Source organism: Ovis canadensis, chromosome 20, assembly GCF_042477335.2.
Source record: "Ovis canadensis isolate MfBH-ARS-UI-01 breed Bighorn chromosome 20, ARS-UI_OviCan_v2, whole genome shotgun sequence".
NCBI classification, from domain to species: Eukaryota; Metazoa; Chordata; class Mammalia; order Artiodactyla; family Bovidae; genus Ovis; species Ovis canadensis.
Genome location: NC_091264.1, coordinates 57513813 through 57530751, shown reverse-complemented (window position 1 = coordinate 57530751; position 16939 = coordinate 57513813). Strand labels below are relative to the sequence as shown.

Genomic DNA, 16939 nt, shown 5'->3' with positions numbered 1-16939 from the left:
GAAACACATTACTCTGTAGAGGGTCAGCTCTCTAGGCTTGTTTCAACTACTTAATTCTGCTCCAGTAGCAGGACAGCAGCCATATACAGAAAATAAATGAACAGGGGGTGGGGGTGGGGTGGGGGGGACTGTGTTTCAATGAAACTTTACTTAGAAAGCAGACCCAAGACTGATCTGGCCCATGGGCCATCACAGCTTGCTGACCTCTGCTCCAGAGGAATAATTTTTGCTCACTGCATCCCCAGCACCTGGGCCAGAGTCTGGCAAATGACAATAAACATTTACTGAGCACTCACTAAGTGTATGGCAATCACTTAACTTCACACACATCACTTCAGTTTGCCCTAGCAACCTCAATAAGGCACATGTTATAGTGATCTGGTTTTATGATCTGAGGCACAGAGATGTTTAAGTAACTCGCCTAAGGTCACAAGCCCAAGCCAGGAGATAAACCCAGACAACTGAACTCTCATACTGACCACCGTCATCCTGACTCTCCATGTGTTTGATAAACACATATTAGGTTTATGAATGAATAATGCCAAGTGTTTCAAACTGACAATTTTAGAACGTGATTCCACGAGTACACTTGTTCTTAAATAGCATCTCATGTGCTGCAGTTCATGGGGTCACAAAGAGTCACATACAACTTAGGAACTGAACGACAACAACATATTTTAACAACAGCTTCCTTACGCAAGAGAAAATCTCAATGTAAACGCTTATGAAAATCTAATAGGAAAAAAAATAATATCACATCACCTGTGATCTTCTCAAGTCCCCAAATAAAATTTCTTCTCTGAAATAAAGTTTTTGTAAACTATAAAAAGACTCGTTTTGGTTTTAAAAATGTCATCTTTGCATTACTGAACCAAAGGACCTACCTAAAGGCAGACTTCTGGTTTAAGATCTTAAATACCTTAAGCAGCCAAGCCAATGAAGACTATCCCAGTTAACTGCTCTGACAAGTCAGACAGAGCCTGAAGAGCAACAACAAACTAAAAGGGCTGCCTCCTTCTGGAAGCCAGTCTGCCAATAACAATCAGATCACAAATACACACACTATATATACATGGCATCCTTTATCAACGGTCTTGTACTGAGAAGAATGTTAAGAATCTCTGTGGACTTGTGAGAGCTTTTAAGTTAGCCAGCACAGAACTTCAGAATCAACAGTAATACTCAGAAGGAAAAGTTTTAAGCCAAATGTAACTAACTATGACTAAGACAGTAACATTATATGAGGAGTATGTCGAGACACTAAAAAACCCAAATAACTATTACCAACGTAGCCCAAAATTTAGAATTCTCTACTATTAAAATACAGAATAGTTTTTGCATTATATTAAAGAGTATGTATTATATGTCTAAGCATACTATCTGCAGTTTAATTTTTAAATACTGTTTATAAGGAAACTGAATTTTCTGCCTTTGGGGATTAGTTTATGCCTTCTTTCACTTTATCTCATCAGAAATAACCTGCTATAAATCAAGAATGTTTTAAACAGTTAAAAATCTGAAACTTTTTAAAAAAGCATCAACCTTGCTATCCTTTATACTTACTTTAATACAAAATAAAGACCAAAAAAAATCTAAGAAAAGGGAGCATAAAAGTATTAAATCTGAAGTAGTACAGATATTCGACCAAACCCCCTAATTTCCTTGTTAGTCTTACAGCAGAGTGATTTTCTCATCCTTTCGCTAATCTGTTTATTTGCCAGCTATCTTTTAGAAATTTTGTTATCATCTGCTCACTTTAGTTCTGCTCCCTTTTGCAGAACTAGCTTGTAGTTACAATCTTTATTAATTTTTTGTTAGCAGGCCTGATTTTTCAGTATGTCAATGCCCTTCATTTGGCTGGGAGCATAAGCTTTTCCAGGCTCTCTCATTACCCTCATATTATACTAAAAACTAACTGCTTTTTTCTCAGCACCCAGTATCTAGAAAACTGGATCATACTGTAAAGGGCTTTATTCAAAGCAAAGCAGAAAACATGTAGCATTTCTATTACTAGAATAAATATCTGACCATGCAGTTCTTTCTAGTTAGTCCCACAGGTGTGATACGATGTGGCCTTCAATATAAAAAATTAAGATTTTTAATTGAATATGTGCCCATTACATAATACTTCAGATTTAAATTTTCACTGTTTTAAATAATTTCCAGAGGCATCTACTCATAAAGGAGGATTACATAATAAACATTACTACCATGTTGTAAGTACAATAACCATAACATCTGGTTGTTTTAGTACCTAAACTATGTCCATTCTTGGTGTAGAAGCAGGTGTTGTTGATAAGGTTAACACAACAGCCAATGACATCACCAGTTGTAAAAGTTGGTCCATAAGGTTGTCCCGTTCCAGAAGAACAAAATGAATGTCCATCATCACCATGGTAACCATACGAATGTTTATCCCAGCCTAAAAGAGAAAGTTTCAGTGTATTTACAGTGAAAAGTAAGGTTCCCCCATACTAGAACTATTCAGTAAACTTATAACAAGACAAGCAAGAATAGTACAATCTCTGTAAATTTCACCTTTGCAAAGGTAAAATTCCCAAGAGTACATAAATTCTGTATTAAAACACTGCTTACATTAACAAAAATAAATCTGCCACACAGAACGCTAAACTATGTCATAAACAGAGAGGACTCTTAACAGAAAAAGCAAACAGTAAGACGCAGTCTCCATGCATTTTTCCTTTGCTAATAGACCAAAGGAATTTTGCTTTGATTTGGTTTAAGCACACACGGAGTTTAAAATAACATACAAGATTTTTCTTTCAATTTTCAAGCAGTTTCCTCTAAAGTTAATTTTTAACAGTAAACAGAACATCAGAAAATATAATCGAAGAATCACTTTGGTACAATTATGGTTTTAGGAAAACAGTCTACCATTGTGTCTCACACCTTCCTTACTTTGCCTGTTTTCTCCTTAGTTTACTTTTAATATCAGCCTAGATACCCAGAGTATTAAACAACTGAAAATGGGGAATTCCTAAAGTCAGGAATGTGTTGGGTAGGAGACAGAACCAACCACATTAAAACATCTAACGTAGTTGATATTACTAGGTACTAGAAGTTCAAAATACCAACAAACAAAACAAAACAAGGCATGGCATATTTTGCAAAATAGCATAAAATTTATTAGAAACATTTAGCTTCAACTCTGAACTCATAAAGTGATCAAAAATATAGAAAATTAATGTACTTAACTATCTCAAGTTATTATTACTCAACATTTTTAGCCAGAATTAGCCACAAGACCGTACTGTAATTCAATTACAAGTGTACCTGGCAGTCTGTTCATGTTCACACCTTGAGCAGAAAGGCCAATTCCCATGTAACTGTTTAAAAAAAAAGAAAGAAAGAAAAGCTGGTGATTATAGTTATATATAAGTATAAATTACCAAACACTCTCAAACATTATCAGAATTAAGCCCAAGATGAAATGCACAGGGTAGCTACAAAAAAATTCTTCGAATTCATGAAAAAGCAAAAAGGGCAATATTAAGCAAACAACAAAACCCAGACTCACAGTAAATTCCTATAGCTATCATTCATAAACATACCCAAAGAATTACTTATGTATTCTTACAATTATAAAAATCTTTCCAGCTTATCTACACATACATATTTGGAATTAAGAATTCTAACAAAAAGTACAGAGGGGCATGTGGCTTTTAAAAGGACACAGTAAAAATCTAGTTCCTCCCCTCCCCTAAACAAAGACATGGAGACATTTGAAAAAAATCCAATTCAGATAAAAGCATCTGCAATACCTAAATATCCTAAAAAGTATGCGGTACAGGGTAACTATGTATTGGTTTTCCAGAAGTATTTAGGCAAATTGACGATATGGACTTCAACATGAAAGCCTTAATTATTAATGTATAAAACATGAGAACAAAATTATCTCTACAAAAGAAATACTAGAGCAAAAGGTAATCATTAAAGTATGGGATTCATTTAAAAAAATTTTAAGTATTAATAAAGTCTGATAAAGGGAGTTCAAAATATAATGTAAGAGAAATATTTTTTAAGTATAAAGTACAAAAAAGTATAAAAAGTATAAAGAAATTCATTTACAAATATTGATGCAAAAAAGAAAAACTAAAAAAGCAAACTGAGTCCATTAGTTAACAATTAAATTGCTAATTGTGCAAGATTTAAAATGGTATTTGATGAATTCAGCTACCACTCCTAATAAAAACTCAAATAAAAGGAAGTACCTAAATAAGACACACTTTTTGCCAAATCTAATACAACAAGCAAGGTATTCAACAGTGAAACACTTAAATCATTTCCAATAAAATCAGGCACAGAGATGCCTACCACTGTTAAACATTGTTTTAAAGGTGTTAGTTTAATAATAGAACTAGATAACAAGTATAAATATTATAAGATATAAAATTATATTAATTGTAGTTGCTCTGATTATATACCTTGGAAACTATGGAATATACTATAAGTTTTTAGAATTAACTAGGTATTTTCGGAAAATTTAAGATCCCCTGGAGAAGGCAACAGACACCCACTCCAGTATTGTTGCCTGGAGAATTTCATGAATAGAGGAGCCTGACCGGCTACAGTCCATGAGGTCGCAAAGAGCTAGGCACAACTGAGCAAATAACACACTTTTGGAAATTGACTGAATGTAAGAAAAATATTTTAATTTCTTTTCTAGTAATAATCAGCTAGAGAAAGGAAGTAGAATCTATAGTTACCAATCATAATAACTACAGACACTATAAAACAGGGGTATCATTAAGGATGGAGGCTTCCCAGGTGACTTAAGAGACACGGGATCAATCCCCGGGTTGGGAATATTCCCTGGAGAAGGAAATGGCAACCCACTCTAGTATTCTTGCCTGGAGAATCCAATGGACAAAGGAGCCTAGTGGGCCACAGTCCATAGGGTTGCAAAGAGTCAGACACAACTGAAGTGACTCAGCATGCACGTATACAAAATAGGAGTAAAGAGCTCAAGTAAAGCTCAAAAACGGTATCTTAAAAGTGATAATAAATGAGTATTTTAGTATCTGGATAACATAACAGCATAAGAATAGCAATCTTTCTAAAATCGATATATATGTATACTGAGGTTCAAGATAAGGCTCCAAATGAGTCTATCTCTTTAAAACTAGAAAAGGTGATTTTAAAGTTCACATGTAAAAATAGAGAATTTTGGTCAAGACAAAGTTAAATAAAAAATAACTTGTGTCTGTCCTACTAGATATTAACATTCACAGATAATGGAATTCGCAAGCGCAATATGACCAACAAGAGTTATGGGTCAAGGGACACAACAATGACAAACCAAGAAGAAACATGTTGGATGTCCAGTCAAGACTCATTAAGTTGGTGTTCTGATTCAGCCCCTTTGTCCCAAATACAGCATACAATGTAATTATTTATGTTTAAAGAAAGTAGTGAGTTACAAGAGAACCTCCGAGAAGAAACACAAAGCAAGCAGGGACAGCTCTGGGCCCGCGGACACCCATGAACCGGGAGGAGTTCCTCCTGAGGCACCAAGGGCTAACAGGCTTCCACAGTGGATCATCAGCTCTGCTCACTGCTTAAAGCCCACAGGGAAGAGGCTCCCCCTCCTGAAGGGAAGAAAACACAGATACCACCCGTGGCCTTGGCTAAAGCTCATCTGAGACTGTGGCCTAGTTAAGCGGGAGGGAGAAGGAACAGCCTCTTAGCTAAGAGCTGGACAAAGTTCCTGACTCCATCTGTGACGCAGCCTGTAACACTCACCCTGAACAGAGAACCTGGCAGCCCTAATGTAGACGGGCTTTTGACTAGGGGCCCAGGAGTTAGAAAGCAACTATAAACTGTAACCAAGAGAAAGTAGACAACTAGATAACAAAATGAAGAAAAATGTTTACCTTCCTAATTAAAATAATGCCACAAAAACAGAATTCTCAAATACACCAAAAATGTGCCATGTTTAATTGTGGCCAACTCTTTGTGACCCCATGGACTATAGCCCGCCAGGCTCCTCTGTCCATGGGAATTCTCCAGGCAAGCATACTGGAGTGGGTTGTCATGCCCTCCTCCAGGGGATCTTTCCAACACAGGGATTGAACCCAGGTCTCGAACCCAGGTCTCCCACACTGCAGGCAGATTCTTTTTTTTTTTTTTTAATTTATTTAATTAGAGGCTAATTACTTTACAATACTGTAGTGATTTTTGCCATATATTCACATGAATCAGCCATGGATTCCCCATCCTGAACTCCCCTCCCCCATCCCTCCCCATCTCATCCCTCCGGGTCATCCCAGTGCACCGGCCCTGAGTGCTCTGTTTCATGCATCAAACCTGGACTGGCGATCTGTTTCACATAAGGTAATATACATATTTCAATGCTATTCTCCCAAATCATCCCACCCTCTCCTTCTCCCACAGAAAGTCTGTTCTTTACATCTGTGTCTCTTTTGATGTCCCACATATAGGGTCATCATTACCATCTTTCTAATATATGTGTTAGTATACTGTATTGGTGTTTTTCTTTCTGGCTTACTTCACTCTGTATAATAGGCTCCAGTTTCATCCACCTCATTAGAACTGATTCAAATGCCTTCTTTTTAATAGCTGAGTAATATTTCATTGTGTATATGTACCACAGCTTTCTTATCCATTCATCTGCTGATGGACATCTAGGTTGCTTCCATGTGCTGGCTATTATAAACAGTGCTGCGATGAACATTGGGGTACACGTGTCTCTTTCAATTCTGGTTTCCTCAGTGTGTATGCCCAGCAGTGGGATTGCTGGGTCACAAGGCAGTTCTATTTCCAGTTTTTAAAGGAGTCTCCACATTGTTCTCCATAGTGGCTGTACTAGTTTGCATTCCCACCAACAGTTTAAGAGGGTTCCATTTTCTCCGTACCCTCTCCAGCATTTACTGTTTGTAGACTTTTTGATAGTAACCATTCTGACCTGCATGAGATGGTACCTCATTGTGGTTTTGATTTGCATTTCTCTGATAATGAGTGATGTTGAGCATCTTTTCATGTGTTTGTTAGCCATCTGTATGTCTTCTTTGGAGAAATGTCTGTTTAGTTCTTTGGCCCATTTTTTGACTGGGTCGTTTATTTTTCTGGAACTGAGCTGCATGAGCTGCTTGTATATTTTTGAGATTAATTCTTTGTCAGTTGCTTCGTTTGCTATTATTTTCTCCCATTCTGAAGGCTGTCTTTTCACCTTGCTTATAGTTTCCTTCGTTGTGCAAAGTTTTTAAGTTTAATTAAGTCGCATTTATTTTTGCTTTCATTTCCATTACTTTGGGAGGTGGGTCATAGAGGATCCTGCTGTGATTTATGTCAGAGAGTGTTTTGCCTATGTTTTCCTCTAGGAGTTTTATAGTTTCTGGTCTTACATTTAGATCTTTAATCCATTTTGAGTTTATTTGTGTGTATGGTGTTAGAAAGTGTTCTAGTTTCATTCTTTTACAAGTGGTTGACCAGTTTTCCCAGCACCACTTGTTAAAGAGACTGTATTTTCTCCATTGTATATTCTTGTGCAGGCAGACTCTTTACTGTCTGAGCCACCAGGGAAGCCCAAGAACACTGGAGTGGGCAGCCTATCCCTTCTCCAAGGGAACTTCCCCACCCAGGAATCGAACAGAGTCCCCTGCATTGCCAGCAGGTTCTTCACCAGCTGAGCTACACAGGAAGCCCCCCCCTAAAAGGTGCATAAGACCAATGAAATACACAACTGGAACATGAATTCATTCTAGAAGACATAATGGAGAGTATGATTAAAAAAAAAAGGCATTTAAAAAATACATACATTTAGGATTATGTTAAAAAAATGGAATTATCATTATTAAAAAGGACAGTGGAACACCAATATTTACTGAGATAGTTTAGCGAGTGATTTCCCACAATTAAAAAATATTTTGGTTAAGTTGAAAGTGCACATCACACACACTGAGGAAGATAAAAATAGACTCACACACAAACACACTATAGACTGTCGATACAAACTCCTAAAAGCTTCCAAAGAGAAAGGCAGATCAAGTCAGAAGGAATGACAATTAAAACGAAAGCTGACTCCTCTCCAGCAGCGGCTGATGACAGTAAACGATGGCACAAAGCATTGAGAGTAAAGACCTATCAACCCAGCACTTAATCCCAGGTAAAGCCTCATCCAAGAATGAGGGCAAAACAAGGCATTCTATGGCATAATAAAGCTAATACTCTGCTATCCACAAATGCTCACGAAAGAACTATTTGAGAATAGACTTCAGTAGGAAGTCCAGTGAAAGCAGAAGGAAATGCATGAGACAGAGAAATGACAATTAGCAAAGAAAATTATGACATGTCATTAAACTCACTGAAAAATATTGTTAATTTAAAAAATTATAATCCAGTTACAACATGCAATTCAAAATTACCTGACATATAAAGACACAGTATAACATGATCCCTCACTGGCTTTCACACGCAAGGAACAACTCAGAGGTGTGCCAAATTTATAGCAAGGACTGTGTTACTGTGACTATTAGCATTTTGTTCTCTGTGCAGAGGGGCAGATTGGCACACAGGAGGTGCTCAATGCACATTTTCGAATGAATGGTTAGTTTGACTAAAAAATATTGCATAAATTAATGGTAGGACATTTTTAGAGTTCACCATAGCTTATTGCTAAAAGCTAAATACAGACAAATACATTCATCTAATAAAAACATCCTATTCAAGAAAAAGGGGAAGAAATAAATCTGACTTTATTTGTAAATAACATCACTTTAACAAAAGATAAACACAAAATAATCAGTAAAGTTAATAAGTGAATTTAAATACAGTTGCATGATACAGAATTACTATATAAAAGTATCTATTGTATTTGTATATACTGGCAGCAAACACTAAGAAAATAAAATTTTAAAAACAATTACATCTACAAAAGGACCAGAAAGCATGAAGCATTTAAGAACTGAACAAAAGACATGTAGAATTTCTCAGCTGAAAATTACTAAACAGTGATGGGGAAATTAAAGAAGATGTAAATAAACAGAGAGATACATCACATTTATGGACTAGAAGACTCAATATTATTAAGGCTACAATTCTCTCCAAATGGATCTCTAGTCAATGCAATCCAAATTATACTCATGCTGGGAGGTTTCTATAAAACTGACAGGCTGATTCTAACATTTGAAATAAACAGGATCTAAAATATCCAAAAGAAAGTATGAGAAAGAATACAGATGTAGGACTTAAATCATTTGACCTCAAGATTCATCTAGCATAAACCTGAGTAACCAGGACAGTGTGGTACTGGCACGAAGGGTCAACAAACAAATCAACGCAATGGATTCAGAAAGAGACCCAAAAGAGTTCCACACTTATCCAATGATTTTTACAAGGGTGCCAAAACGGTCCAAAAGAGTAAGGAAGGTTCTTCTATCAACAGTGATAGAACTGATATCCATTTGCAAAAGTAAACATTAATCTCTACCTCACACAATATATAAAACTCAACTGAAAATGGATCACAGCCCTAAACGCAAAGATTAAATGTATAAAGCTTCTAAAAGAAAACACGTAAAAGTATCTTACTTACATAGGGATAAAGCAAATAAAATACCTATTAGGACACAGAAAGCAAGAACCATTAAATAACAAACTCGTGAGTCAGACATCAACAAAATTAAACTCTGCCCCAAAGACATAAGACAATCTAATTTTTATAAATGAACCAAAGATCTGAATAGACACTTCACAAAATATCATAGAACACTGCAGATAAACAAGAAGCACACGAAACGCTGCACTGCAGTGACGAGCAGTCACTAAAAAGGGAAATTAAAGCCACACTGAGGCACCACTATACGCCCAGCAGAATGGTCACGATTTCAGGCTGACCACACCAGTACTGCCAAGAATCTGGTACAATAAGAACTTTCGCACGCTGTTGGTGGGAACGTAAAGTGGTACAACCCCTTTGGAACATGGCTGGCAGTTTCTCCTAAGTCTGAGTGTATGCTTACCCCAAACCCTGCGGTTCCACTCAGAAGAGAAATGAAGGCAACATGTGCACCTAGAAACTTGTATAAGCATGCTCCCGAGAACTTCCTTCACGAAAGAGAAAAAGCTGAAACAGCCCACGTATCTATCAACAAGTGAACGGATTCACAAACTGTGGTATGTTCTACTCAGAAATAAAATGGAAAGTGAAGTACTGATACACACAACACAGATGACCTAAAAAATGTAATCCTGAATCAAAGAAATCTACAAAAGAGTCTATGCTGTGTGATGCCTTTTGCAGACATACCTCATTTTACTCAGCTTCACAGATACAGCTTTAAAGCAACCAACTGAAGGTCTGTGGCAACCCTGCGCCCACAAGGTCCATCAGCACCGATCTGCGAGCAGCAACTGCTCACTTTGCGTCTCTATCACGTTTTGGGAATTCTTGTAATATTTCAACCATTTCCATTATTACTAGCATTTTTAGCAATTAAGTACTTTTAAATTAAGGGATATACTTTTTTTTTTTTGACATAATGCTATTGCACAATGAACAGATGATGGTATAATGTTAACATAACTCATCTGTACTGGGAAACCAAAAAAATTCATGTGACTTGCTTTATTGTGATTATTTGCTTCACTGTGGTGGTCTGAAACTGAACCTGCAATTTCTCCAAAGTATGCCTGTATATGAAGTTCTGGAACAGGCAAAATGAAAACAATGGCACTTCTGAGACAGTGAGGACAGGGCCTAACTGGGAAAGAGGAGGAGGAAACACTTCTACTCATCAAATGGTACACTGCAGACTTCACGGTACGTAACTTTTATAATTTTTAAAAGAGCAGTAAGCAAGTATCAAACTCTAGTTAACGCTATGCATGCCATAATCATTAGGACTTAAGTCTGTTTACTTGGAAATACATTAAAAAATAAGATCTATGGCTGGGTGGACAGGAATGGGCAGATATGGGATAGAGCAATTACAGTCAGTTCTGCTATTATCATGATGTCTGAGTTCCTTAAAATCATTGCAGTTACAACATCATGCAATAAAAACCACAGAGCTTAAGGAGAAAATGGGTTTAAGAGCACAACATTAAAAAACTTCACCATATCTTTTTTTTTAAAGGGTAAAAATCCAATTAAAAACTACCAAAATTCAATAACAATGGTTTTACACATGTGCAGTTGTCACGAGATACATAAATACTATAATAAATATGGCGCCTTACACTGAGAAAGACCTAAAGGTGACTTGGGGAAGTTGGTGAAACAGAACTGCAGCGTGTGAGTTGCAGAGTGGTAAAAGGAGAGACTGGACAGGGGAGACCTGCAACACCAGATGTGCAGGGCTGCGGCTCACAATCAAGAGTGAACCAAGACAGCTGGCAGCTGTCTGAGGTGTTGCATGACATACAAAAACAAGCTCACACTCAACAGCAGTGAGAGAGCGAGAAGATTCGATGGACAAGAAGCTTATTGTGGTAGTATGTGCAGTACGCCCCCGACATATGAATCTTCAAGCTGCGAACTCTCACAGATGCAAACGTGCGTTCACATGTCCAATCACGTAAGTCAGTCCACGCGTCTGGCGTACACGGTCATGTGCGTGCATCCTCTACAAGTGGTCGCGCGTTTGCGCACAGTATCGTTATTTCGAGGGTGCTCAGAAGCAAGCGGAAAAGCAGCGGCGACGTAGCTGGTACTGCTGGGAAGAGCGACTGGTTATAATCTGTCAGAAAGCATCTGCATCACCTGTAAAGCAGTGAAGGGTTACTTGAAAACGGACTTAATAGTGCTTGAAAACGTCTACTGCAACTCTACCAATAAAATTTTCTAAAGAACTATACATGCTATCTCAAGAGAGAAGAGAAAATGCAATCATTTTTAAAAAATGAACACTGAAGCGGGGAAAAGATTTTTTAAAAAGCCAACAGGGAACAAATGCAATGGATAAAATAGTTAAAATCAAGGCTGGTATCACCCCAGCTATAACAATAGTCATTTTCAATGTGAGAGGTCTAAACACAACAATCAAAAGAAACTGACAGGCTGACTGAGAGAACAAGACCCACAGATGCTGTCTACAAGAAACCTATTTTACATTATAAAGACGCAGACAGGTGAGCATGAAGGGATGGAGAGAGGTACACTATGCTAATACTATGCTAATACTAATCAAAAGAAGCTGGACCAGTTATATTAGTTTCAAACAAAGCAGATTTCAGAACAATTCTTAATGTTGATACACCTAGTAACAAAATGTCAAAAGATGTGAGGCAAAAACTGATAGAATTACACAGAAAAGTAGTCAAATCCACTATTATAACTGGAGACATCTGTAACGGGCAGACAGAGCAGGAGGAAAACCAGTAAGGATATAGAGAACACCATCCATCAACTGGATTTCACTGACATTCACATCTAAAAACATCAGAATATACATTCTTTTCAAGTTCACAAAAACAGTCACCAGAAAAGATCAGATTCATATTTTTAAAAACTGAAATAATACAAGGGACACTCTGAAACCAATAATGAAGTTGAACAAGAACTCAAAAGCTGAAAAATCTCAAATTATTTAGTGATTAAGCATCACACTGCTAAATAACAAAAAGGTCACAAAGATTTCTCAAAAGAAATTTTAAAATATCTTAGACTAAATAAAAATGAAAATATAACTTATCAAAATTTGTGGGATACAGCTTAAAAAAGGTACTTAGAGGAAAATTTATAGTACTGAACATTATAATAATCTAAAATCAATAATTTATGCTTCTATCTTAGGGAATCAGTAATTAAGAAAAATATAAGCCTAGGAAGAGAACAAATAATAAAAATCAGAGCAGAAATCAATGAAATTGAAAACAGGAAACCTGAGAAAATAAAAAAAATCAAAAGCTGGTTCTTCACACTGTTAGTCATCAGGGAAAAGCAATCAAAACCAGAGTGAGCTATCACATCACACCTGTCAGAACAGCCCTCATCAGAAAGACCCCAAATAAATACTGGCAAAGATGTGGAGCAAAGGGAACCTTTGTACACTGTTCATGGGAATGTAAACTGGTGCAGTCGATTAAAAAATAGTTCTAAAAACAGACTACCATATGATAAAGCAATTCCACTCCTGAAGACAATGAAAACACTAATTTTAAAGGATACATGCACCCTAATGTTCACATCAGCATTATTTCCAACAGCCAAGATATGGGAGCAACTTAAGTGTCACATAAATAGATAAAGAAGATGTGATGTCACACACACACACAGAGTGCTATGCAGCCAAGAATTCTGCCACTTGCAACAACATGGAGGACTTGGAGAGTATTAAGCTCAGCGAAATAAGTCAGACAAAGAAAGACAGATACTATATGTTATCACTTATATATGGAATCTAAAATATACAAGGAATAAATATAACAAAACATAAACAGACTCACAGATACAGAAAACAAGATAAAGGATAGAGGATGAAGAGGTATAAACTACTATGTATGCACTAAATAAGCTACATGGGCATACTGTATAGCATAGGGAATATAGCCAGTATTTCATTATAATTTTAACTGGAGTAAAACCTAGAAAAATACTCAATCACTATGCTGTACACCTGAAACTAATACAATACTATAAAGCAACTATACTTCAATCAATAAAGAGGAGGACTGGAAAGAGTCCCACCCCGCTCCCCCAGCAAAGAAATCTAAAGGCTGGCTATCCGAAAAACTCAATAAAAAGATTCTAGGAAAGCAGGAAGGGAAGGTCCAAAAGAGGTTAGTAATTAATTCCATCACTGCTCACAACAGAGAATATCTTTAAAGAGGAGACTACAGGTATTACTATAAACTAATTTTCTAAGCGTAAAAATACACTGATGCCCCACCTTTAAAAAAAAGAAAAGAAAAGGCAAACAGACCACATCATAATAAAAAAAAAAACAAAATTCAAACGTGACGAAAATGTTTAAAGCTTCCTTTCTCTCGTATTTCCACCTAACCACTTCCCCATATCTACAGGCAATTAGTGTCACCAGTGACTTGTGAGATCCGTTCATAGTCTTCTCTGGCATATTTGCTTGTACGTTCAAAAGGAAATAGTAGAAAAAAAACAAGAATCAGTGAAAATGGTTACCTATGGGGGAAGACCAGGGTAAAGGGGGCCTTCTGTGAAGGGCCTTCTTGTACAGTTTTAATTTGTGAACAATGTAAATGTTCAGACGTGTTATTTAAACAAAAATCAAACAGAAAAAAGCAATCCCTATAAACGAAGATAAATTTTAACAAGTGAAACTAATAAAATGTCAATTGGTGTGAAACTGTAAAAAAAAAAACCATGCAGTTACATTCTTTTAGTAATAGTATTGGTATGTTCATTCAGAAATGTATAGTTATGTTCTAGGACAAAGCAAATAAAATCATGTCAATAGGATTAGAAACAAGATTTTCAGAGTAAGAAAAGAGATTCAAGTGCAAAACTGGAGAATTAAAACTGGTTTGGAAACTCTGACCTTGAAATGCATTTAGAAAAAAAAAAAAAAAAGTATTCCTGGATGGACAGATCTGGGATAAAGCAAATAGAGCAAAACCCTAACTCTAAACTTAAGGTGGTATGTGGGTGTTCACTGCATTAACTTTTCTTGGCACGAGGAAGGCTGCTGAGGTCCCGCACCACCTAAATCACAGAACGGGCAGCCCTAGGATGAGGGGCAACTCCACGCCAGCCTGTGCTTCTTTCCCAAACAGTTACTACTCTGTCATCACTTTAAACATCTCAACCAGCCCTCCTGAATAACCTCTCCAAGTGCCAAATCACCCAGAAAAAATCAGAAGGTCCAGGACTAACAGATCACGTCTCTCTATTCTGGAACATTTACTTTTATGTAAGTGATTTCAGCAGTAGGCAAACAGCAAGCATGCAATATATCTGAAATAAACATAAATGGACTGGTTACAAACTGTTTTCTGATTCTGTATAACTGAAATATGACTAAGTAATAATATATTCATTACGATGGTGATTGCAGCCATGAAATTAAATGACACTTACTCCTTGAAAGAAAAGTTATGACCAACCTAGATAGCATATTCAAAAGCAGAGACATTACTTTGCCAACAAATGTCCGTCTAGTCAAGGCTATGGTTTGTCCAGTGGTCATGTATGGATGTGAGAGTTGGACTGTGAAGAAAGCCGAGCACTGAAGAATTGATCCTTTTGAACTGTGGTGTTGGAGAAGACTCTTGAGAGTCCCTTGGACTGCAGGGATATCCAACCAGTCCATTCTAAAGGCCTTTGGAAGGACTGATGCTAAAGCTGAAACTCCAATACTTTGGCCACCTCATGGGAAGAGTTGACTCATTGGAAAAGACTCTGATGCTGGGAGGGATTAGGGGCAGGAGGAGAAGGGGAGGACAGAGGATGAGATGGCTGGATGGCATCACTGACTCAATGGACGTGAGTCTGAGTGAACTCCGGGAGATGGTGATGGACAGGGAGGCCTGGTGTGCTGCGATTCATGGGGTCGCAAAGAGTCGGACACGACTGAGCGACTGAACTGAACTGATTCATTACGACAAAGCTATACAACCTTAACAGGCTTCCCTGGTGGCTCTGTGCTCAAGAATCCGCCTGTTAATGCAGGCGACCTGGGTTTGGTTGCCTGGGTAGGGAAGATTCCCTGCACAAGAAATGGCAACCCAGTATTCTTGCCTGGAGAGCTACAGTTATGGAGCCACAGAGTTAGACACGATTCAGGGACCAAACATGAACAACAAATACAACCTTAATGCTATATTGAAAGACTGTGGGTATCTTCAAGACATTATTAAAATGGGATTGTCTCTCAATTTTTAATTAAACTCATATTAAGTATAGGTAGTGATATACATGATTCGCATATATCTTAAACCAAATTTTCATTCTTAGACTAATGTTAAAATCTGTTTAAATAGAAGGAAAAAAGGCAGAATATACCCCAAAATATCAACTGTAGTTTAGTATGAGTGGTAGGACTGCAAATGCTATTTAAAATAGTTATGGTTTTTTCTACTTCACAGGATTTGTCTGATTTTCTCTTTTGCATAAGAATACACTACCAGGGGACTTCCTTGGTGGTCCACTGGTTAAGACTCCAATAGGCTTCCAATGCAAGGGGAGGAGGTTTGATTCCTGATCAGGGAATTAAGATCCCACATGCTGCATGCAATGATATATATATATATATAAATATAAATATAAATATATATACACACACACACACATATATATTCCTTGGAAGAATACATTACCTTACAACTGGAGAAAATGTTCTTTAAAAAAATCCACATGCATTTGCTGGGCATAAAATAAGTGATGGAGCAGGCGTAGAGGTGACTTGGGATTTCAACAACACTGAAGATAGATAACCAACTCAAGAATAATTGAAGAAACGTGGTGGTTATATATCTCTAGGGCACCTTTCCCACATTCACTAGGCACTTGTTAAATAACACATTCCTCCTCACCATCAAAAATGCAGCTCCCAAGCATCTTTGGTGGTTTCAAAACGTGGGGAAAGGAAGTATCTAAAACCCAAGCTTCCCCTTGTCCATTTTGTAAACACCAACACCTATACTTGGCGCGTGCCACAGGGCTGGGGTTTGCCGAGGAAAAGCCGTTCTTCCCGCCACCTGCACCCAGGCCCCTGTTCTGTGCCCGACATTGTTCTGTGCACTGAGGACACATTAGTGAAAAAAACTGTCGCCAAACTGCCCCTCCTCCTCCTCCTCACGTAGACTCTCTGTCACTGGCGCACCCTGCCTGGCAGCTCCAGGAACGCCACCGCAGAAATACCACCACACCTCCTCTCAAGCCTCACGAGAAGCAGCAATCCTCAAATGTCTCCATTCTGCCTATTGTTTTGCTGGCTCTTTACTGATTTCATTTCTCCTTCACCCAGCCTGAACTGAAATTGTC

At 37.5% G+C, this 16939-nt stretch overlaps 1 protein-coding gene across 1 annotated transcript in view; it reads right to left on the bottom strand.

Annotated features, from left to right (window-relative positions):
* RANBP9 (RAN binding protein 9) overlaps window positions 1-16939 on the bottom strand; it is a 71407-nt gene that overhangs the window by 29582 nt on the left and 24886 nt on the right. Inside the window, exons 3-4 of the mRNA XM_069562997.1 lie at window positions 3295-3347; window positions 2255-2422 (exon numbers count right to left, since the gene is read on the bottom strand). Coding sequence (XP_069419098.1) covers window positions 2255-2422; window positions 3295-3347 — 221 coding nt within the window. The remainder of the gene's footprint in view (window positions 1-2254; window positions 2423-3294; window positions 3348-16939) is intronic.